At 38.6% G+C, this 24,033-nt stretch overlaps 2 protein-coding genes across 2 annotated transcripts; both read left to right on the plus strand.

Annotated features, from left to right (window-relative positions):
* Positions 1 to 2,664: 2,664 nt before the first annotated feature.
* Positions 2,665 to 5,600, plus strand: slc18a3b (solute carrier family 18 member 3b). The gene has a single exon (XM_037754301.1). It carries the CDS (start codon positions 3,171 to 3,173, stop codon positions 4,755 to 4,757), a length of 1,587 nt encoding a protein of 528 aa, XP_037610229.1. The 5' UTR covers positions 2,665 to 3,170; the 3' UTR covers positions 4,758 to 5,600.
* A 584-nt stretch (positions 5,601 to 6,184) lies between these two features.
* On the plus strand, positions 6,185 to 22,256 carry LOC119479072 (choline O-acetyltransferase-like). Its single transcript, XM_037754281.1, has 15 exons — positions 6,185 to 6,793; positions 8,818 to 8,933; positions 11,832 to 12,023; positions 12,766 to 12,884; positions 14,361 to 14,414; positions 14,583 to 14,763; positions 16,790 to 16,967; positions 17,081 to 17,250; positions 17,327 to 17,427; positions 17,541 to 17,669; positions 17,752 to 17,874; positions 17,968 to 18,109; positions 18,367 to 18,429; positions 19,431 to 19,568; positions 21,233 to 22,256. Exons 2-15 carry the CDS (start codon positions 8,889 to 8,891, stop codon positions 21,497 to 21,499), a joined length of 1,902 nt encoding a protein of 633 aa, XP_037610209.1. The 5' UTR covers positions 6,185 to 6,793; positions 8,818 to 8,888; the 3' UTR covers positions 21,500 to 22,256.
* The last annotated feature ends 1,777 nt before the right edge of the window (positions 22,257 to 24,033 follow it).

Below are 24,033 nucleotides of genomic sequence, written 5' to 3' on the forward strand. Positions count from 1 at the left end.
ACAGACTTTACGGAGTAAAAGTTGAAGTACAGAGGTCAATTGAAAGAAGAGGGAAACAATGTTTGCATAAACTCCCAAGTTAATGATCAACTTTGTATTGGCCCGATAAGCACAATGGTTGATGTTAAATAATCATTCAGCTGAGAGCGACATAGAAAAGAAAAACAAAGGTCAGAGTAAATCCCACATTAAACATTACACGTTACAGTCCACGGGTCAGATTAGATGACAGGAGGAGACATGTCACATGACAAAAACAAAGATCTTACATAACGCTGCATGCGTCTATGTCTGTGTGTCACTGTAAGCCATAATGACTTCTCATTCACCGACTGATATTTTGATTTTAACATGACAACAAATGGTGTCAAAGATGAGACACATCTCCTGTGGATTTTTCTTAGAAGAACTTTTAAAGGATTGTTCTCCAGAGTATAATCTGGATTAGATCATATTTGCGTCACTAGCCTTTACAGACAGCCTTTCGTCTGGCCTCATTGTTTAAACCTCTCTCACACCGTCTTCACACCGTCCATATCTCAACCCAGAGGACAAAATTGACACTCTGAACTGCTGCAGACACTGTTAAATTAGAGTTAGACATTATGCAGTCACATATCTGCACTGCCACTCATATGAAATCTGTATATTAAAAAAACTGCAGTGTGTTTATCTAATGGCTGCTGCTGTGCCAAGCCTCTCTCATTAGTGAAATTGGGCAGTTATTTCCTGTGGTGTGTTAATCCTCCTGTTGGTGTTTGTTAATGTTGCCTTTTCTGCATCAAATAATCCACTGAACACACTGGAAACACCCCTCCGCTGTCGACTGACATCATCATCCAATATGCTGTTTTATAACAGTAATCATCGTAAGTGTTGATATCAACAATTTAAATGAAAAAGATGCCGTCATCGCTGGGGCTGCTACACAATCAATACTAACATCTGTAATAAAAGCACTGCAACACAAGTCACATTTGGTAGAAACAGATGTATTCTCCCACAGAGTGAGGATAAATAAAGTAGGAAAAAATAGCATGTGGGAGATAATGTGATTGTTATTGTTTTTGTATTTTCATAATTATTGTAAGTTGTAAAGTTGCAAATCTAATATGACCTATTTGATCTTTAAATGTCCAAACTTTATTTTGTATTAATTTATTTATAGGAGAACAAATAACATAAATAATAGAATACAATCTTTACAAGTATATATCCAAATTGAAGAGTCTGACATAAAGGTTAAAATTTCCTGGTAAAATAGGCCTGTTAAATTGCTGTTTTCACAACTATTACTGATGTAAACAAACATTTTATAGCATTGTGTAGCACCAGAAGACATTATTTATTTACTTTTAAACTTGGATTGGATCCCTGAACTTAATTAAGATCACTTGGTTGTTGTCTAGTATCAGAGAGAGGAGGTTCCAGCCCTGTGTTTTGAGTTTTGGTGTGTGCCACCCAGTGTTTTACACATTTATTATTATTTGCAAGTCTTCATCGCCCTCTACTGGCAAATGATAATAGTTCTAGTTAAGACATGAAAAAATAAACAAGCCTTTTATACTTTTAACAGGATGGAAAATAAAAATCCTGTTTTGTTGTTGTTTTTATCCCATAATAAAATGAACTAATCTAAAATAGGAATGTAACCATAGATGGCAAAAAAATAATAATAATAAAACTAAACTGATAACGAGGATTAACATTAAGTTGGTTGTAATGATGTAAAAAAAATATTTTTATCTTATAACTTCATGGACAATTTGATTTTTTTATGGGTGTTGTGTGTACTTGTAGATTTCCACCACAAGGTGTCGCCAGTGTCTTGTATTAAATCTAACCAGGTCCTCACATCCCCTTACTGTTTGGCACGATTCCATCTCAGGACATAAGAGCTGCATGTCATAGTTCATTTAAATGTCATTACACAGTTTTAATATAATTATAACTGGCATGTTTTGGTTCCTTGACTAAATTTAAAAAACAAATTTCATTCATAAAGTGAGTGAGAATGTCCTGTGTGTCTGTGGTGATGGGAGCTGTCCACAGCCTCGTGGTGCTGAAATCTCTTCAGCTCCTGCAGCAGTCGGTCGTTTATGAGTTCATGTCTGGTATACGTTTAAAAAATATAGTAGACTACAAACTTTTTTTCAATTTAAGCAGCTATTGAATGTACTGAATTGAATATTTGATCAAGTTTTAATATTTTAATTTCCAAAAACGTCTACATGTATAGAGACTCAGTGGTTTTCAGTTGTTTTATTTATGTTTGTGGTGTTTAAAGTCTTCTTTAGATTTATATATAGGCTACCTATGTATACTGTAAGTGGTTGTATCTTATCTTGAGATTATATCAGATAGATTTTCTCTGGTAAAAGATGTATTGCTGCAGATATCCCAGCTGTGCCTTGTGCGTAAAAGTCTATGAATTTATATAGAAGCATTGAAGAATAACACCAAAGTCCAGAGTCACACACACACTGGACATTAAGAATAAGAAAGCCTCCTTTTCTTCCAGGCTCTTGTAGAGAGGGGGTCGTGTGATGTGCATGGTGCTCACTGCACTGGCTCTTATTGGTTGAAGTGATTTGCTGCCATGGGTTGGAAAATTAACATAAAGGAGGCAAGTGGCGAAGGGATCCACTTGGGGGCAAAGCTGGTGATGCGTCATAGCTCTTGGTGAAAAAGAGGAGACAAAAAAAGGGGACTAAAATAGGGTTAATGTGCACCAAATGGCCACGAAGTCACTCGTAGGTCTCAGAGCTTGAGCGCAAAAGTGCCACAGGTGATATAGGAGGTATGGACACAGAGGCGAGAGGAGTTTGGTGATGCAAATATGTAACCAAAAAAACAAACTTTGCCATTTAAAGATGCAGAAATTTCTACCATTTCCACCACGTCACCTCTCTGGGAGATCATGAAACAACATCGGATGTGGCTGAGGTTGAAGACACGTTGAGGAAACTTGAGGAAAAAGCCATCTTCATCACCGATGAGGCAGCCAAGTTCAACCTTCTTCGCCTCTCTCCCTTTTACGCACAGGCGAGGTGAGGATGGAGAGCATCAAATGAGACATCCGAGGTGTTGAACAATCGTGCAGCAGACTGGGAGAAGCACAATTTTTTACAATTTTGAATAGAAAATCATAAAAAAAAAAAGCACACATCATGGATGAAGAAGGAGAAGGAGGATCATCATCTGGGCTGGTGAAATCAGCCGCAGTGAAACTGTCCGAGATGGGAGAAAGAACCAAGCAGTTAGGCACAGCCATGAAGGATCCTCACCAGCAAAGACGGATCATATTAGTGATCGTCTGCGTGGCTCTCCTGCTGGACAACATGCTCTACATGGTAATCGTGCCAATTATTCCAGACTATCTCGCAGAGCTGGAGAGCGAGCAGTCAGAGCACGTCCACGTAGTGTTGCACCCAAACTCTTCATCATCTGCAGCAGCAAACAGCACAAGCCAAGAAAAAAGGAACAATTTAGACATCCAGATAGGAGTGCTTTTTGCATCCAAAGCCATCCTGCAGCTGCTAGTCAACCCTCTGTCTGGCACTTTCATAGACAGGGTTGGATATGACATTCCTCTTTTAATTGGACTCACTGTCATGTTTGTGTCCACATGCATTTTTGCAATAGCGGAGAATTACGCGACCCTGTTTGTGGCCAGAAGTTTGCAAGGTCTTGGCTCTGCGTTCGCGGACACATCTGGAATCGCCATGATAGCTGACAAATACACGGAGGAGTCTGAGAGGAGCACTGCACTGGGCATTGCACTGGCGTTCATCTCTTTCGGGAGTCTGGTGGCGCCTCCATTTGGAGGGATCCTGTACGAGTTTGCGGGCAAGAAAGTGCCCTTCATTGTGCTCGCCCTCATCTGCCTGGCTGATGGTATTCTGCTGCTGACTATCATCAAGCCTTTCTCCAACAGGACTAGAGAGAACATGCCAATAGGGACACCCATATACAAGCTCATGGTTGACCCTTACATAGCAGTAGTGGCCGGTGCACTGACAGTCTGCAACATCCCACTGGCTTTTCTGGAGCCAACCATTGCCAACTGGATGGAGAGCACCATGCACTCCACTCAGTGGGAGATGGGGCTCACCTGGCTCCCAGCTTTCTTCCCTCACGTCCTCGGTGTGTATTTAACAGTCAAACTTGCAGCTAAGCATCCACATCTGCAGTGGTTCTACGGTGCACTGGGTATGGTTATTATAGGAGCGAGCTCCTGCACTGTACCTGCATGCAAAACTTTTGGGCAGCTCATTGCACCATTGTGTGGCATCTGTTTTGGAATCGCACTAGTAGACACTGCCTTGCTGCCAACACTTGCGTTTTTAGTGGACGTGCGTCATGTGTCAGTGTATGGGAGTGTTTATGCAATAGCAGATATTTCTTATTCTGTTGCATATGCAATGGGTCCTATAGTGGCAGGTCAGATCGTGCACAATATGGGGTTTGTGCAGCTTAATTTGGGCATGGGTCTAGTCAATGTGCTTTACGCACCAGCTCTGCTGCTGCTGCGCAACGTGTGCCAAATGAAACCATCTTATTCTGAGAGAGATAACCTGTTAGAGGAGGCTCCACAAGGGTTGTACGATACTATCAAGATGGAGGAGAGGAGAGGTAAGAAGAAAAAGGGCTATAGTTCTGCAGGGAATTGTTTGTCAGTGGATGAAAATGGGTTTGATAACTTTAGAGCACAGCGGTCCTTGTCAGAAGAGTCGTCCGGTCCAGAGTGCACTTAGAGCGGCCACACTCTCATTAACACACCGCCGAAATATTCCCCATGCAGGAGAGATTTGGAGACATGGTTATAGTGAAGTAATTTATACTTTTATGTAAGTATGTGCAATATAAAAACACACCCAGTCACAAAAATCACCATGGTGTGACCACGCTTTCCAGAGTTTTTTCTTTCTTTTCTTTTTTGACTGTGATTTTCATTGTGTCGAACAAGTCTTATGTAGAGTTTGTCATAACTGGACGTATAACTGGAGTTTTTTGTGAGAGATCTAATCAGCTATTGAATTTGTGTGTTTCACTGAGTATTGTAAAAAGATATAAATAGATAAATGTGCGTATACAAGATTATATGGGACCAAACTATATGCAGCACATTTCCCCCCCCCCCCTCCTTACACAACAAAAATAGCCTATATTTTTAGTCTCTGAAGAAACTTTTTTTACTTGCACATCAAAAGAAAAAGGCCTGATTTTTTCCTTTTTTAGGTTTGTTAAAAAAAAAAAATTGTGGATTTTAATTTTGTAACAAGTTTGTTATTTATTTTTATTTCGAAATGTTTTTCTGTTGTTTGAAAATTAAATGTATCATATTAAATGGATTTTTGTACATATGTGGATACATGCACAATGTAAATTGTTAAAACATACGTGGACCTCTACAAAGTGTGTGTGTGTGTGTGCGTGTGTGTGTGTGTGTGTGTGTGTGTGTGTGCGCGTGTATGTTTGAAACATGTTTGTCAAGACGTAGCTATAATGAAGTCAGTTCTCCTTCAGATGAACAAAACATGTATTCATTTATCAATTTGTCGTTTTAATAAATCTCTGTTTGGATCTGTGTGACACTGGTGATTTCATTCTTATTTCAAGCTTCAAAACGAATAAAAACGAAATAAGTGTGGACCTTATTTCGTTATAGAAATATCATGCATTTAGATTCTAAGAGTGATTCAAACTTCATAATGTAATAGTAATAAAATGGTTGAAAAGGACATCAGGATTTCATTATAAAAAGGTGAAAAAAATATAAACCTTCCTTTAAATAACTTTAAAGTTTATTTCAGACTTTTCATTTCCACAAGGTAACCTCTCTCGCCGTGCGCAATTACGCGCAGATGGAGCGCACTTTAGCCACAATATAATAACAAAGAAAACCATCTAAATCAACAGATCAAAGTGCGCAATAGTGATCACTATTAACTGGATGAAGACTTCCACAATTGCTCAATGGTTACAAAAAGTCAAACATCTGTATTCCACATGATGGAATACATGACTGCCCAGGCACAACTGAAATTGCCTATTTATTAAAAGGAGATGGATGTTAGTTATTGAATACCTTAGTCAGGAATCCTGTACTTAATTGTCTTTGATGTACAGTTTTTGTAGTTATATATATGTGGGTGGATGTGTGTGTGTGCACTCCATCCATATGTGGCATTACTTTGTTTATGTGGTTTTGGTGGGTTTGTTTTGTGATGATTAATTGCCTGTTAATTTGTATTAATGGCAATAAAGTAAAAAAAAAAAAAAAAAAAAGTGTGCAATAGTTTAGGAAATAGGTTACAATTGCACAACAGATGTGTTTTCAACAAGTGCATCCAGTATTGTCTAAAATCAGGCTGACAAACTCTGCAGAAAGCACCATGACTGTCATCTCTGTCGACCATCACAGGACCTATGAATGACAAACCAGAAAGGCTCTCACTGCTCTTTTTTCCTATATTAAAATTATTATCGGATGTAGGCAGAGGAGGGGGTGGAGAGAGGCAAGCTGTCAGATAATATGTTCCACGAATAGATGTCGATGGGAGGAGTTTCTTGCCCCAAGGGGGTAGGTAGACAGCAAACACCTTCAGCATCTTTTTCCAAGGCGCGCTTTAATGTGGAGCCACACACAGCAGCCTTATGGAGAGCCGAGGGGACGGTGGAGAGGTCCAGCAGTCTGAGTGGAGCTTTACACTAATATGGGATTTCACTGAGTGGACGTGGGCGTGCAACAACACTTCTCTGACCTCTTGAGTGGTGGTGCACCGATCAGGTAACTTTTCTTCTTCTCTTTCAAGTAATGCATGTTTATTAAAACTTATTATGCTGCTGGATGAGCTTCTTTTACGCACAGCAAGGAAGATTATGCATCTTAAAAGCCTCCTATTATCTTAATTCAATGTTTATGCTCTGAATAAGTGCTTGACCATCATGACTTTTCCTGATTTAATGGGGACAACTGTGTAAACATGAGATTAACATGATGTGTTATCAGTGTCCTCTATGCATTTTGTACGCATCTGTTCTTTGGGATCTTTAAGCTTTTATAAAACATAAGAAATATAGACATTTGCACACATTTCTTTACGTTGTTTTGGCTGATATTGAGGTCACTATCACATGCACTTTCATAATGCTTTAGGGCCCTAACCTGCCATACCTGTAGTAGTGCGAGAACCCTTGAGATTTTCCATTTTCTACCACTGAGGGTTTGTCACAGCTCTTTAACAGTGACTTAGAGGAGAATGGATCTGAGACTTTTCCTAATTTAATGGGGACAACTGTGTAAACATGAGATTAACATGATGTGTTTTCAATGTCCTCTATGCATTTTGTAAGCATCAGTTCTTTGGGATCTTTAAGCTTTTATAAAACATAAGAAATATAACCATTTGCACACATTTGTTTACGTTGTTTTTGGCTGATATTGAGGTCACTATCACATGCACTTTCATAATGCTTCAGGGCCCTAACCTGCCATACTTGCAGTAGTGTGAGAACCCTTGAGATTTTCCATTTTCTACCACTGAGGTTTTGTCACAGCTCTTTAACAGTGAAAGTGACTTAGAGGAGAATGTGTCTGAGACTGAGGGTAATGTTGAGGAGGACCCTGATTATGAGACGTTCTCCTCTGATGATAATGAGACCCTTGGGGTTGCCCCTACCGGTTGTCTCTCAATCACCAGCAGACACGTTACCTTCCAAATATTAAAAGTTATTAGGGTCCCTCTCCCCACTTGAACGGGTATTGGATACTGCTAACATGATCATAATGGTTCCAGGTCCCACCGGATACACCGTCAGCCGTGTCCTAGACATAAAATAAGCATTTGAGCTCTTTAGGACACCATCAATCACAAAGGATATACTTGAGATGACAAACTTAGAGGGGAGGTGCATGTATGGGGAAAAGACTTGGATGTGAGCCACTTGCAAACCCATATTGGGTTGCTCATTTTGGCAGGAGAGCCCAAAGTCAAAAGGCGAAGCAACAGCACGCAAATTTGAAGCAATACAGGATGTATAGGACAAGTGGGTCCAGTGACTACACTTTTCTTTACAATCCAGGCCAGCTGCATGTCGTGAGCGCTGTCCCTTCAGACAAAACATACCAAACAAACATCAAAATATGTGCAGCATGTGATGCCCAGTTTAGATATGCATGGAACATGCAGGTGTAGATTGGGAAACCCCCTGTGGATGCACCTGAAGAGAATCAAGTTATGTTTGATGTTTGGGGAGTTATGTTTTATCTAAAGGGGTATCAACAAAGAGACATAAAGTATCTGGTAATAATTTTAATTACAATCATTTTCTGGAGGTTTAACGTGAAATGTTAGGACGAATTTAAAATATATATATATATTTTTTCTAATTATCCAACCAACTTGCATCCAATGATACAGAATTTTCTACAATTTTATATATTTTTTTATGAAAATGCCATTAAAATGTGAAACTGCACTGAAAATAAGTACATTTTTTCACCTTATAATAACTGAATTTTCATTTGTTTTAATAAAAAATAAGCTTTTAAGACTGACAGAGATAAAAAAAAAATGAGTTTTTAAGATGCATATCTCTTTGCAGTGGTGAGCTATGAGGCGCAGCTGGAATTCAAGGACATGCAGCAAATTGCATTAGGCTGCAAAACGATGAAGAATGGAAGCCTGCTGGTTCACTTTCAGACAACACTATGTAGCTCCATTGCTCAGTGGGCCTAATTTTATTTACTGTATTTTTTTTTTTTTTTTACTTCTGTTTTCTCTCTCAAATGTCTTAACGTGCTTCGTGCAGGGAAGACTGACCTCAGATCATCTCTAGAGGCTTTCTACATTATTTCCCTTTGACTGGACTGGAATGCAAAGATGCCAATCTTGGAGAAAGAGACGGCCAGAGACCGACACAGCCAAGTATGAGAACATGTCATTGTATCTATAGTAAAAGTGTTTTTCTTTACATCAGCACTCATTCTACATTTTCTCTTTTTTATTACACCAATTGACCACTAGAGGCGGAAATCACAGCAGGCCTTTCACCAGTGGTGGTTCTAGGATTTTTTAACTAGGCTGGCAAAGGGATGTTTAGAGGTGGCCATCAGGGATGTCAATCTCAGCGAAAAAATATTATGCATTAATATAAGGGCTGTCAAAGTTCACACGATAACGCAAATTCATTTTAACGCCACTAATTTCCTTAATGCATTAACACAACTTGTGATTTTTAGGTAGTAGCGGGCTCAGTTTAAAAGCTAGAGTGAAGATACTGGCATCATATGAAAACTAAAAAACCTAACGAATCCATTGGTACCAACCATCATACTAGTTTGTTTCGAAGGAGGTTAAATAACGCTCCAAACGTACACTATATTTTGGCGAGAAAAAACTGGCATTTTCAAAAGGGTCCCTTGACCTTTGACCTCAAGATATGTGAATACAAATGGCAGCACTGACAGCTGTTGTTGCCTGTTGGGCTTTAGTTTGCCATGTTATGATTTGAGCATATTTTTGTGCTAAATGCAGTACCTGTGAGGGTTTCTGGACAATATTTATCATCGTTTTGTGTTGTTAATTGATTTTCAATGATAAATATATATATATATTTGCATAAAGTAAGCATATTTGCCCACTCCCATGTTGATAAGAGTATTAAATACTTGACAAATCTCCCTTTAAAAGGTACATTTTTGAACAGATAATTAATTAGTTTGCGATTATTCACAATTAACTATGGACAATCATGTGAATAAATACTTTAATCGATTGACAGCCCTAATTAATATTCTACTAATAATAGGCTTAAACATAAGTAGGCTACATGCATACACATAACTGTCAGTCTCCTATTTTGCAAAACCTTTATAATCAAGTAGGTTAACATTTACACCGACAAATAAAGAGGACCATTTTCTGAGCTCATTTACAAAAATTAAGACTATCAAGTAGTCAAATGCTGTAAGAAAACCACCATACAAAAATGCATTATGCAAACCCTGGGTTTTATCCAAACCAGGTTTTGCGCTGTGAACCAGCCTGACTATTTTACATTTTGATGGGAGACTGGGTTGGTTCTATTTTCCTCCAAATGAACTCAAAATGACTAATCTGAGTCATAATCTTTAATAATAAACTCCATACATTATAGCATATGCTGATATAATAAGAAAATTAATCTGAATGTTATAAAGACCAGGTTCTGACCATATTTAAGGCTTTTAAAAGTCATGGATTTTGTTCTGCAGAACAAACTGTAAGTTGTTAATCAATCCCTGCCATGGTACACCAACACCAATTTACAGGCGTGTTTTAATCTGAGGAGACGAGCATGAAGTGACTGGATCGGCAACATGGATCATTACAGATGATGTGATTTTTGAACAAAGTGACAATGTGTATTAGCATCTTCAGGTTCCTGAGCTTTATTATAATAAATAATGCTCTGACCTAAAGCTAAACCTGTGCAAGTATTTGTGACCATGGATCTATAAGAAGCCATTCAAAGAGCTGATGAGGTCTTTTACCAAAAGGTAGGCTAATCTGAAATAACAAGTCTCGCCTTTACAGACATGCCCACTTTATGATAATCACATGCAGTTTGGGGCAAGTCATAGTCAAGTCTTGAGTTTGTCATGTAATGAATTGAGCATATTTTTTATGCTAAATGCAGTTCCTGCAAGGGTTTCTGGACAATATTTGTCATTGTTTTGTGTTGTTAATTGATTTCCAGTAATAAATATATACATATATTGCATAAAGCAGCTTATTTGCCCACTCCCATGTTGATAAGAGTATTAAATACTTGACAAATCTCCCTTTAAGGTACATTTTGAACAAATAAAAATGTGTGATTAATTTGCGTTTAATTATGGAAAATCATGCAATTAAATATTTTAATCGATTGATAGTCATAACTAATATTCTAAGAGAGTATTAAGTAGTCAAATGCTGTAAGAAAACCACCATACAAAAATGCAATATGCAAACCATGGGTTCTATCCAAACCAGTTTTGTGCTGTGAACCAACGTTGCTATTACACATTTTGATGGGAGACTGGGTTGGTTCTGTCTTCCTCCAAATTAACTCAAAATGACTAATCTGAGTCATAATCTTTAATAATATATAATGTATGCCATACATTATAGCATATGCTGATATAATAAGGCAATTAGGTGAAAAGACAGTTATGTAGCAGAAATTACAAATCAGATGGTCACCCCTTTAAAACCGTGCGTGCCTTTCACCTTTCAGACATTGAAATACATGTGTTATTTTGTGTTTAATCCACATTGAACCAGTGGTGGATTAAGTTATGATGAAGTCTGCATTGTGTTTACTATGATTTGATCACCTCTGAATTTGTTTTTTTGTTTGTTTTCCTGGGTAACACTTACTAAAAATAAAAAATAAAATCTACACAATCCCCATCTCCAGGAATCACAACTTATTTTACAGTTCCAATGTACTGGTCAATATTAACATCTTGAGCTACTAACTTATCCTGTTATGCAAATGATCAAACATCAGACAGAAAAGATAATCAATTTGCGTTTCCCATCATTATAAAAACAAGAGTGTATCAAGTCCCAGAGGGCTGTAGGATTTATTCTCAAACAGGCCTCGAAGCATTTAGGATGAATTATTAACTCAGGTTCTAATAATAAAAGCATAAAGAAAAGATGTGAGGGAATTACCCCTTTAACTAATGAACCCTCGGTGAATCAGAGGAAAGACATAAAAATGCTGAACAGCTGCTGTCCTTTCAGTACTTGTTATGAGTATTTGTACCAATCTGTTGTTTTTTATGACATCAGGTGTTGGAAAAGATCCCTGTGCCCCCACTGAAACAAACCCTTGACACTTACTTGAAATGTGTCCAACACCTGGTGAAGGAGGAGCAATTCAAGAAAACAAAGGCCATCGTGGAGAAGTTCGGGGCTCCCGGAGGCGTCGGAGAGATTCTCCAGAAGAAGCTTTCAGAGAGGAGCGACAAGACGACCAACTGGGTAAACTCTCAGACCTGCAAGATTAAAAAAAACAAACATTGCTGCTTTGCCGTATAGGTGCATGAACTGGAAAACAGACAGACAGAACAAATCCTACTCAGTCTTTCACCTGTATCAATAAAGATGTGTTGGTTTTATTAGTCTTTAAGAGTAGTTGGATGTGTTTCTCCTTTCTAGTTCATCAAGCGTTCATTTGGAAAACTCAATACAGTCACTGCAAAATCATTCTCTAATGATTTTTCTTCAGTCGATACACTTTTTGTATCATTCATTATCATTACATTCCAATTCATTGAATTTGACCTTTTATAATACATTTTTTGTAATCAGCTTTGATTGTGTTTTTTTTGTAATAAGGAGTTATCAATCTTTTCATTCAGTCTGAAAATAAAAATGAATGACATCAGATTTTTTTAACATAACATAAAAAAATAAATAAAAGAGTTGAAGAAAGTGAAACAAGTTTGTAATAAAGATGTATTGAAGCTTTTGTTGCTTCAATCTCTCCACCTCCGTCTGGCTGATCCGTGAGTCCACAACTCATCCAGCTCAGTGGAATCTATCATGCTCCCACTCTCACACTGACTCCCACTCCCACTCCCCTTTTCATCTGGCAGTGATACACTGTGATGGTTTTTTTTTACTCTGTTGCCCACAGGTCCAACTCTGAAAGTAATAACTCGAGTCCAAAACGCTTAACGAAGCCAGATTTCTCAAAAAGCCTCCCTGTGTTTTTATGTAGGTCTATGACTACTGGCTGGAGGACATGTACTTGAACAACAGGTTGGCCCTACCAGTCAACTCCAGTCCTGTCATGGTGTTTCCTAAGCAGACGTTCAGAGATCATAAAGATGCCCTCAGGTATGTGCTCTTTTGGTTCTGCTATTGTAAAACGTTTCCATGTGCTTAAACTTTATCCATCTTCCTTTGTTAACTGTGAGTCACCAGAGACTCTGAAACTACTGCTGCTAAATGTATAGGTCAATGAGAAGAACAATTAAAAAGAAAACCTTATCCTAAGTGACAATATGAAAAATATGCATCTGCAAAAGAACCTTTTGATGTCACAAAACATTTCAGTCAAACTTCAAAAAAAATATTTCTCTTGTGACAGCAGCTAATCTAACAGAACACAGTGAATACCACAATTATTTTCATTATCGATTAATCTCACAAAAATGTTCTCGATTAACCAGTTTGTCCAAAAAATTTCAGAAAATAGTAAACCTGAGTTTCCAAAAGTCCAAATTGACGTCTTTAAGTTGCTTCTTTTTTCCAACCAACAGTCAAAAACCCAAAGATAGTGAGTTTACTTTCACGTTATACAAAATATCATCACAATGAGTGTTTTGCCTTATAATTGACTTAAAAAAAATTATTATAAAAATAGTATCAGATTGATTTTCTCCCAATTGACTAATTATTTCAGCTCTGTTGGAAACCCTCTTTCTCTTCTAACTTTTCAGTAATTTTGGGAAATACAGTAAATCTCAAATTTAAGTCCAAAAATGCACCAAAATAAGCAAACACAATACTTAATATCACATAATATCTCCCAGAATGCACTGAACATCACAGATTGTTAGTTGCAGATGAGAGCATCTGAGGGTCAAGCGACCACACTTTTCCAACCACGACACAACACCATCACTAACAATACAAAGTACACAGTATATCACTCAGTTCTGCAGCCACTGACAGCCTTTTATGTTCCTCTCAGCAGGAACGTCCTCAGATTAAGATCTGAATTACAGACATGGAGAATATCACTGGCATCATCTCTTGGCCACATCTCCGCCCATTATTAAACGAGCCGTGGTCTAACCAGACATTACACCAGTCCAACCAGCCCTGTAACTCAACATTAGCTTTTGTCAGCTCACGCCGCACTAACTGAATATTTCCAGAGCACCCCGAGCTGGTAATCTACTGACACAGACACTTATTAGATTGGGAGTGACAGGGCCAAGCTCTCCGCAGAGACTGCTAGTCAGGCCTCATTTAGGGGTGTGGTGCACTGCGGCCGCCTCCTTTGTATTGATCTGGCTTTGAACGTAATAACACCAAGACAAATGACATACAACATAAGACCTGACAGGGCTCTGTGTTTTCCCTATTTGCCCGCATCGCCCACTCACACATACACACTGTCTCTCTCTCTCTCTCACACAAACACAGATAAACACACACAGCTCGCCCACTGTATCCTAGTAATTTACCATAATGTGATTACCGTTAGTCCTTTGAGAGATGACAGCAGATCTAATTATAATCACCAGCCAGTTCGTTGTGTATGTTTCATGTTTTTTTAAATTGCAAACTTCTCACTCTTTTAAGGTTTGCTGCTCGTCTCATCAGAGGAGTGTTGGACTACAAGGCTCTCATTGATGCGTAAGTTTAACCTATAATGGATTACCTGTCACCCCTCAGCATCCACCTGCATGCCCTATACCTCATCTATGTAATCCCCATAGGGTAAAGTAGGTGAATTTAAGATGAAAATGAAGTGATAAAGTGAGAGTCTAGAGGTAATTTCATGTGTGTAATAATGTCTCTCAGGCGAGCGCTGCCAGTGGATCTTGCTCGAGGCCAGCTAGCTGGGACCCCTCTGTGCATGGAGCAGTACTACCGCCTGTTCAACTCCTACCGCTACCCGGGGCTTAAGACAGACACGCTGAAGGTTCATATGAACGCAGCCTCCTCAGCGCCGGAGCACATCATCGTGGCGTGCAAGAACCAGGTCAGCACGCCGGCCTCTGAGGAGACTTTTCACACTCCATCACACATCTAACTGAAGACTGTGTGTCCTGTCCATGTGAGAGAAAATAGAAGTAAGGATGTTTTAATATTACATTCAGAGTTTATCGATAGATGCTGAGAGGTGAGAGAGGTCAGGACGTCACATCAGACATGAGCCATGACTTTTAAAATGCCTTTTTCTTACCACCAGATGTGTGGTGGATTTACCACTACATGCAGCAATACTGGCCTCTAGTGCAGATAAACTATTCCTTCATCAGATTTCAAAGTATAGGACTATTCTGAGCATCTAAACAGACAATTTATCATATATTCTGTCAAGGTGCCATCTGTGAAAATAATGTGTTACTGATATACAGGCATGACCATTTGCATTTAACTGAAAAAGTCAAATTCCTCCATCCTATTGAATGTTATCAGCCCTGAATACAAGGTTTATTTAAGGACATTAAATTCATAAAGCACTTAATTACAAACATGTCTCAAAGGACTTTAAAGAGGATGAGCTTGCCTACATTATAAGTAATGAATCTCAAAACAAATTGATGTAATACAGTTTGTAAAAAAGGGAGCAAAACACAGTGCAAGATACAAAATCGTGAAAAAGTACAGCACAACAGGCTTACCTAAACTACCAACTGGTACTATGCCACACCTATTCTTCACTATCTTACAGACGCTTTGTATTCAGGACAGACTGAAAAATATGAAGTCTACTAATAGGTCATCATTGACAGATTTTATCTATAATTTACATTTCTAAAGGGATGGAGAGCGAGACCTGAGTATGTGTGGCTGCATTTTAGTTTGAAAACACTGTGCCTTTATAAACCATAATGTTATGTAACGATGTTAAAGTGTTTTTTTTTTTAAACTGGCCAGAATATGAAATAATTTCCGTATTATGTCTGTATAGATATCTAAAGAATGCAATCAATGACAAACACTTTTATCTTTGGGGCTGGCTGAGCAGGAAGTAAACAGAAAATAATATAGCTGTCTTCTTTCACGATTCCTAACCAGACTCCCTGGAAGGAGAACAAACTGGAAGATTTTCTATTCGTAAGAGACGTTTACAGCATGGTGGAAGCTTAATGCTGTCCTATAGTAGGACTATATGAATCATATCAACACAGTTACTCTTCAGTTAGACATTTCATTTCTAATTGCTCTGGTCTGAACAGCTATTCTTACTGATCAAATCAGACAAAAGACTAAAGACTTTAGGTAATCGGTGACCATATATTCTTATTCAAATACATGATCCTATTATACAGGTATCCTAGTATGTGTTTCTCAACTGATCATAATTAAAAATTGACATCTTACACCAGTATTTACAAATTACGGGTTGTCTTTTTCTTTAAGAACACACTAGCCCACTCCCACATTGCCGTACCAAAACAGCATACCTACAACGTGTAGTCTGTGCCATTTCCCCCACATTATCTTTGAGTCCTGACTGATAATCCTCTATAGAGACCCCATAAATGCATAAAATCCCCGTCGCCAACATCTGCACGTCTTAGGTCCAAGGCTACCATTTTTATTAAATTTAGCTCACAAATTGTGCCTTTAAATTACCACGGAAAAGGACACAGTAGGCGCTCTCACCTGGAAACGGTTCTGGGAACTATCAATCTGTGGCACATAAGGGCCCGTCCCTATGGAGATACAGGCTGTTAACTAAATTACTGTTAATTGAATCTGCCAGAGTTTCCTTGAGTCACGTGTTTAACTGATGGCAGTAGAGGAGCCATATTTCATGTAGCAATTTAGTCCATTAAGGCCATTTTAGTCCTTACCATAATTACTAGTGTCCTATTTATTTCAGCTGCTCAAATACTGCACTATAGTAACAATAAGCGCAGATATAAATAACTATTCGTAGGCAAGGATACACACAAAGTATTCACTATTGAAGTTGCTGTAGGACATCAGGTGATGCAGGACATAACGGAATAGTTAAGGAACACATGATTTCTGTAATCTATTTCTCTCACTAGTTTTTCGTGTTGGATGTAGTCGCAAACAGCAAGCAGCTCAACGAGACGGAGATCTTATCCCAACTGGAGAAAATCATGAAAATGGCAGAAAACGCCGAAGAGAGACTCCCTCCATTAGGTATCCTGACATCTGACGGGAGAACAGAATGGGCACAAGCCAGAGATGCACTAACAAAAGGTGTCAGCTGCAAACGTCTCTCTAATTTCTATCAGAAGTTTTAAACGACTGCGAACAATTTTCAGACATATAAACCAAAGCCATATCTCATCTCCTTCCCTTCCTCCATTCAGATCAAACCAACAGGGACTCTCTGGCTCTGATCGAGAGCTGTGCGTGTGTGGTGTGTCTGGATGAGCCCAGCGGCCTGGATCCTAGAGACACCAACAGGGCCCTGCTGATGCTGCATGGAGGCGGCCGTGAGAAGAACGGGGCGAACCGCTGGTATGACAAGTCAATGCAGGTAGGGCTACATTCGAGGCACTTAAATCCTCCATGGTTGAAGAGTTTGGGCTGTTAGCTAATCCACCTTCTCTCAGTTTGTTGTAGGAATGGACGGGATATGCGGAGTTGTGTGCGACCATTCGCCATTCGAAGGGATAGTGATGGTGCAGTTCTCTGAATACCTGATGAAATACATGTAAGTCAGCCAATCGCAGCAAGATATAAGCATACACTGAATATTGTTGTCGCAATGAATGCTGCTGAGGCCAACACTGAAGGAGATACAAGTGATGTTGTTGCCCTGAGCAGAACAGGAAGTCCCTCCAAGATGGCGAGGGCGTCCAGCATCAGAGAGATTCCCCCTCCAAGAAGGCTGCTCTGGAAATGTAACCCACACATCCAAGGACTCTTAGCAGCATCTGGAGACAGACTCAAGAGGCAAGAACAACACTTAATCATATCTACAAATGATTCTTTCTAGAGACATCCTGTCTCATATCTTCTGCTCTTTCTCCGTCAGGCTGGTGAATAATCTTGACATGGATGTTGTCAAGTTCAACGCTTATGGGAAAGACTTCATCAAAAAACAGAAGATGAGTCCAGATGCGTTCATACAAGTCGCCCTACAGCTTGCATTTTACAAGTAAAGTACATTCATGATCTCCATCTTCAAATATGGCCATAAATATGCACTTTTAAAAATCTGATATCGCCATGATCGTGTCTCGTCATACAGATGCAACAGAAGGCTCGTGTCCACTTATGAGAGTGCATCCATTCGGCGTTTCCAACAGGGTCGGGTTGATAACATTCGCTCTGCCACCCCCGAGGCCCTGGCCTTTGTGATGTCCATGACAGACGAGAGGGCCACTTTCACCGTGAGTCATTTTTCTCACTTCGACCCCAATTACTGACTAACTCCCACATTACTGTTCATCACGCCTGCTTAAATGAAACAGGTGCGACCAGCCACCTCAGCACGCCAAACCGTGTGTCCCCATCCAAAACAGATGATCTCCCAGCAGATTAACCGGGTCTATGAAAAATGAATTTACTGGCTGTGCTGCTCTCTTTTTGTACAATGTGAAAAATGCACTTTTTTTTTAATCTACATTATGTTTCACTTCTCCAACAGGATTCAGAAAAAATTAGACGATTGAGGAATGCAATTGATGCCCAGACAAATTATACAATTAAAGTAAGTATTTCAAAGCAGTTTTTTGTCACTATATTAATTATTCTGGCTGTAGCAGCCATAATTTTAAAGTGTAAACTAAACATCTTCATCTCAAAATATCTTTTGAGTATCAAACTCCCTGGAGACTAAAGAACAAAAGTTTGACCTTTTGAGAAATGCACTTACTCGCTTTATTGCTGAGAGTTATATATAATAATGACACCATTATGATGTCTGTATGGCAATTATAAAGCTCTGGTCAGAGCACTTTTAGCTTAGCTTAGACCAGGGGTCGGCAACCTGCGGCCACATGCGGCTCTTTAGCTCCTCTCCAGTGGCTCCCTGTGGATTTATAAAAATGGAAATGAATAACTGTTTTTTGTTTACATTTTCATTTTTATTTATCATTGTTGTAGGTCTATGGTACGACGGAGTATTAGGGTCACATTGAGGAAAAATAAATAAATCTGAGATTTTGAGAATAAAGTCATAATATTACGAGAATAAAGTCATAGGTTTACGAGAAAAAAAAAGTCATAGTATTATGAGAATAAAGTCATAATATTATAAAGTAGTAATTTTACATGCCATTTTCTTTTTTTCTCGTAAGTTATGACTTTATTCTCATAATATCACAACTTTTTTTTCCGTAATATTATGACTTTATTCTGGAAATCTCAGATGTTTTTTCCCTCAATATGGCCCTAATACTCCGTAGTACATTTGCACTTTGGCCCTCACTGCATTAGACTTATATACTATATACTTAGACTATAAACTGTGTTACCTTCATCTCAATGCTCAAATGTTTTGCAGCTCCAGACAGATTATTTGGGGTTTTCTTTTCCCTAAAACGGCTCTTTTGATAGTAAAGGTTGCTGACCCCTGAGTTAAGGTAATACAGTGATTATGCTCTGCAATCTAATATGTGACCCGTGGGCCTGTGAATAACTCCTATGCTCATATTGAGGTCCTAATTGAAAATACTTCATTAGCATTAAGAAAAAATATATATTTTTCAGGCTATTACAGGAATGGGAATAGACAATCATCTCCTCGGGCTTATGAGGATCGCAAAGGAGCTGAACATGGAGAAGCCAGAGATCTTCTGTGATGAGACGTATATGGCCAGTAACCAGTTCATCCTTTCTACCAGTCAGGTAACTGTTGGAATACGCTGGACTTAATGATATGAGCAACAGAATGATAAACAGTCAGCAGGTGCTGTTTATGCAGAGCAATTTATATTCAGTGGCAGATTTCTTTCTTATTTCTATTTTGCTTCTGTCTGTGTGTATTGTTTTAGCTAGGACACACACATCATGTTGGAAAGAGAGAACAAAAGGAGGAAGACAGCATATGTAGCCTCTCATTTAGTGGAAGTGATTGCACCTGAGGGGGGCGGTTCCTTTCCAGATAGGAGCGTTTGTTTTATCCTCCCTGCCTCAGGTGTGGTCATACAGTCTTTTCTAGTGGATTTTTAACACTAACATATACATTTTCTCCCTTGAAATGATAGCTTCTGGATGAAGTTAGAGAACACAGAGGATATACTGTTGAGGAAATACTGGTGCTGATAATGTTTTGCTGCTTTGCATATAATCCATCCCAACTTCCTCCTCTTGTGAGCAGACGTACAATGATGGGGAAAAAAACCTGCAACAGAAATAGATATTAACAAATTCCTATTTTTGCAAACTTAACACAGTTATTTTTATATAATTCAAGGTGAGAAAACACAGCCCATGCAGGTTGAGTATCCACTGGCAAACACCGTATAGTCAATAAAGGTTCAAATGGCCTACGGAGAAGCCTCTCAAAGAGTCACTGAACTCAAGTGTAGTCATTTAAACATGGACTGAGAAACAACACAACAAAACTTAACAAAAAGCTCAAGACTAAATAAAATATGTAGTTTCTGCTGGTGTTTGGGATCCTCACAGAGGGCTGTGTGCTTACTGGTATAGTGTTTTTAATGGAGACCCTGCCAGACTCATCTACTGCCCTCTGCATTGAGTTTATTCACTTAGACCATATCTATATTTCGCTTTCCTGACAGCAATGGAACCCAACACTTGTAATAATTATATTTTTTTACTAATATCCATTGCTTAAGGCAGCCATATACACAATGGAGTACATACGCTATTAATCCTCAACAGGCTACACTACAACTACTCTCTGTCGCCAGTAAATACACTTCAATAGTGATTCAACCCAAGCCGTGTTCATCATAACTTTTCTATTTTAAACATTTTGTGTCTGCAAGCTCTTCTGGTAAACAGAAATATTTATGCATTTTACATTTCTTAAAGAAGTTTCTACATAAATACATCTAAATGTGAAGGGAAAATATATCAGAGAGATTTCTCAGTGGTGTTAACATCACAAAGACCAAGTGAAAGATGTTTACCTCTGGAACATATTCAGGGTTAAAGCAGCAGTTGCTGCATGCTGTTGGATGTAAACTTACACAAGAGTAATAAAACTGTTACTGGGTAGAAAATGTAATTTAGAGCAAATCAATTTACAGAAAATGTATGACCAACTATGTTATTAATCATCTTTTGGGAGGTTGGTTTGACTAAATAAGCTATTTGAAGATGTCATCTAAGGCTTGGAGAACTTGTGATGAGCATCTTTTTATCTATTTTCTGGCAGTTTAAGCATTAAAAGATTAATCCAAAAAATAATCAATTGAATAAGCAATAATAAAAACTGTTAGTTGAAGTCTTAATCTGATAAATTTTTCTAAAATATTAAGCAGCTCGTTCTCTTGATGAGCTGAACTGGTCTAATCCAGACTGTGTCCTCTTGTATCTAGGTTCCTACCACAGTGGAAATGTTCTGTTGCTACGGCCCGGTGGTGCCCAACGGCTACGGCGCCTGTTACAACCCGCAGTCAGACCACATCATCTTCTGTGTGTCTAGTTTCTGGGAGAACACGCAGACGAGCTCGGCCGTTTTCGTCAAAGCCCTGAACGAGGCCCTGCTGGAAATCAGGGACCTGTGCAATACAAGCAGCGCTGCTGCACCCAAAGTGGCTGCTAGCAGCCAGGGAGCCGGCCAGCCTCGTAAATCAGGGAAATAAGCCATAACACTGAGAGAGAGCACGCCCTCTCAGGATGCTCCACTCAACACTCTTATAGACTTAGACTCAGTAGTTGAGATGCCGTCGTGTGTCTTTGTTGTATGTGCAATAGTGTTACCTTTAACCACAAAATGCAAAAGCCTTAAAGTTAATATATAGTATGTAAATATAAAAAAATGTGAATGAAAACTGGAAACGTTTTTTTTTTTTGGGATGTGTGCAAACATCATAATGATTTCGGGTCCAACGATGACCCTGTTTGACTCGGCAGACTGAGATTAACTGGTCTGCTGCCTTTAGGAAACTGAAGCCATGTCCGCTTTGTAGCACTGATGAGAGGGGCAACGCCTCTATCAGAGTGAATCAGCTGAGTGACCCCAATGTAGATCTTACACACGTAGAGTAGTAATGTAATATAGATGAGAGGATTCTGTAAAAAAAAAGAAAAAAGAAAAATGTATATTTAAGTGACTTATAACAATCATGACATCCTGTAAATGTGATCCTGTTTCACTTTGTGTGTGCCATTATATTAACAACAAACTGGATCAGTTGTATCAACACATTCTCATCCCAACACGTCACATACTGACGCTTTGTCAGACCTATAGACGTCACTTTTTTCGTTGCATTAAACACGTGTCGGCGTCACTTTTTGGTCACAGTAGACACGTGCTTAATGTTGTGAACTAAACAAAAACACGTGCTTAGGTTTAGGCAACAAAACCACCTAGTTAGGTTTAGGAAAAAAACAACATGGTTGGGCTTAAAATGACTGTTTTTACAGTGAAAATGTGACTTGACATGAACACAGGACACAAACGAATAGCTGATTGTAAAGTGAAAGTGAAACGTAACGCACGGGACACAAACCGCGGTCTCCTGGATAAAAGCCCTGTGTTTGTTGGACCCATCCACCCGCCCTGTATGTCTCTTTTGCTCTTTCTAATACATCACCAAAGCACTTTCCCTGAGCGTTTAATGTTGCCGTGGATGGGTTTACATTGTAGTTAATGGAAAGCCTGGTGCGTCTCCTAAAAGGGTGCCTCGTACATCGGTATCGAACGCCGACGGGCGTGACAAAGTGTCGGTATTTGACGCCCTCGGAATGAGAACGGGCTGGTTATATTATACTGTATACTATACTGGATCCATTTTAATGTGCTAAAGTTATGTACATTTTTTTTATTCTATTGACACCATAAGGTCGCCAAAGAGGTTGTGTAAATGTGAAGTCTGTCTGATAATGAGGCACTTTAAGATATTTATATTTGAATAACTGTAAACGTAGAAGACTGAATAATGTGTGCAGAATGAAAACATGTGGTTTCAGTGGCACATTTGAAGTCGTCTAGTTGTACTATATGTATGTTACATATTATAGCAATAGTTAATAAGTGTAGAGTGTAATGAACAGTGCTACTTTAGAAGTAAAATACAGTCCAGTGGTGAGTGAGGCAAACCACTGTGTTCATGTGTATATAAGTGTTCTTTATTTGCACTTAGAAGTAGAATAAGGGATGTATTGTTATACTGTAGTGCAATAACACAATAGCAAGTGCAGTGAGGGTATTATGTGCAATTTATTGAATCAATCATTTGATGCATGTAGCTTATGTAATATCTATTTTTGATACTCGGAAATATCAAAATATTATCAGGAACATTCAAATTAATTATTGCAATCTGCACCGTGCATGCTGTTTGGGTCAAACGTGTCCATTCAAGTACTGTGACTTGGATTCTTCTACAAAATGTGTATTGTGTTTCAATCTGTGGTGGTTAATGTTACTGCAAATCGAATCTGTAGCGGTGAAAATGTGAGGATATCTGTTGTCCTGTATCCAGATGACACTTGTTTATGTATCTATCAATCATCAGCCAAAGTGAATGTGAATCATGTAGATCCATGTCCAAGAAAAAGACTATAAGCGACACACGTTGCATGTTTATTCTTACATACTAAGTGTATTTTTATATGTTCACATGAAAAGCGTATATTATGATATAGTAAAATATTGATTAAGTGACACATTAGTATCAAAAATGCCTTAAAATAAAGTGATGCAAACAGTTTTCCTGCCAGATGTAATATTCTATAAATGTTTAATGTTTTACCTCTGATGTTAATTTGTTCCTACTTGGTGTTTGCCGTCTAATCTGAGTGATACATGTAAAAGAATGTAATATTTGTCATGTGTCAATAAGTGGCGTTTCCCTTTGTCTCATTCATAAAACTAATAATCCCTGTGAGTAAATCTGGCTGTTATATATATTGAACCACGGCATTGTATTAATGTAACCTGATAAATTAATGTTACACTCGTCCATGATAACAGTTCTGTGAATGATATAATTAATGTGTAACACAGGGAGAATATTGTGTTTCTTTAAGCAATTTAATATTCAATGAATGTTCAGTGAAAACTGTTTATCATTACGAAAAATAAAACAAAAAGGCTGATTTATTTTTTTAGGCTACAACAATATTTTGTTGGTAGAAGAAGACATTGTTAATTTAAGCTGTCGTGTAG

The sequence above is a fragment of the Sebastes umbrosus genome, chromosome 20, assembly GCF_015220745.1.
Source record: "Sebastes umbrosus isolate fSebUmb1 chromosome 20, fSebUmb1.pri, whole genome shotgun sequence".
Lineage (NCBI taxonomy): Eukaryota > Metazoa > Chordata > Actinopteri > Perciformes > Sebastidae > Sebastes > Sebastes umbrosus.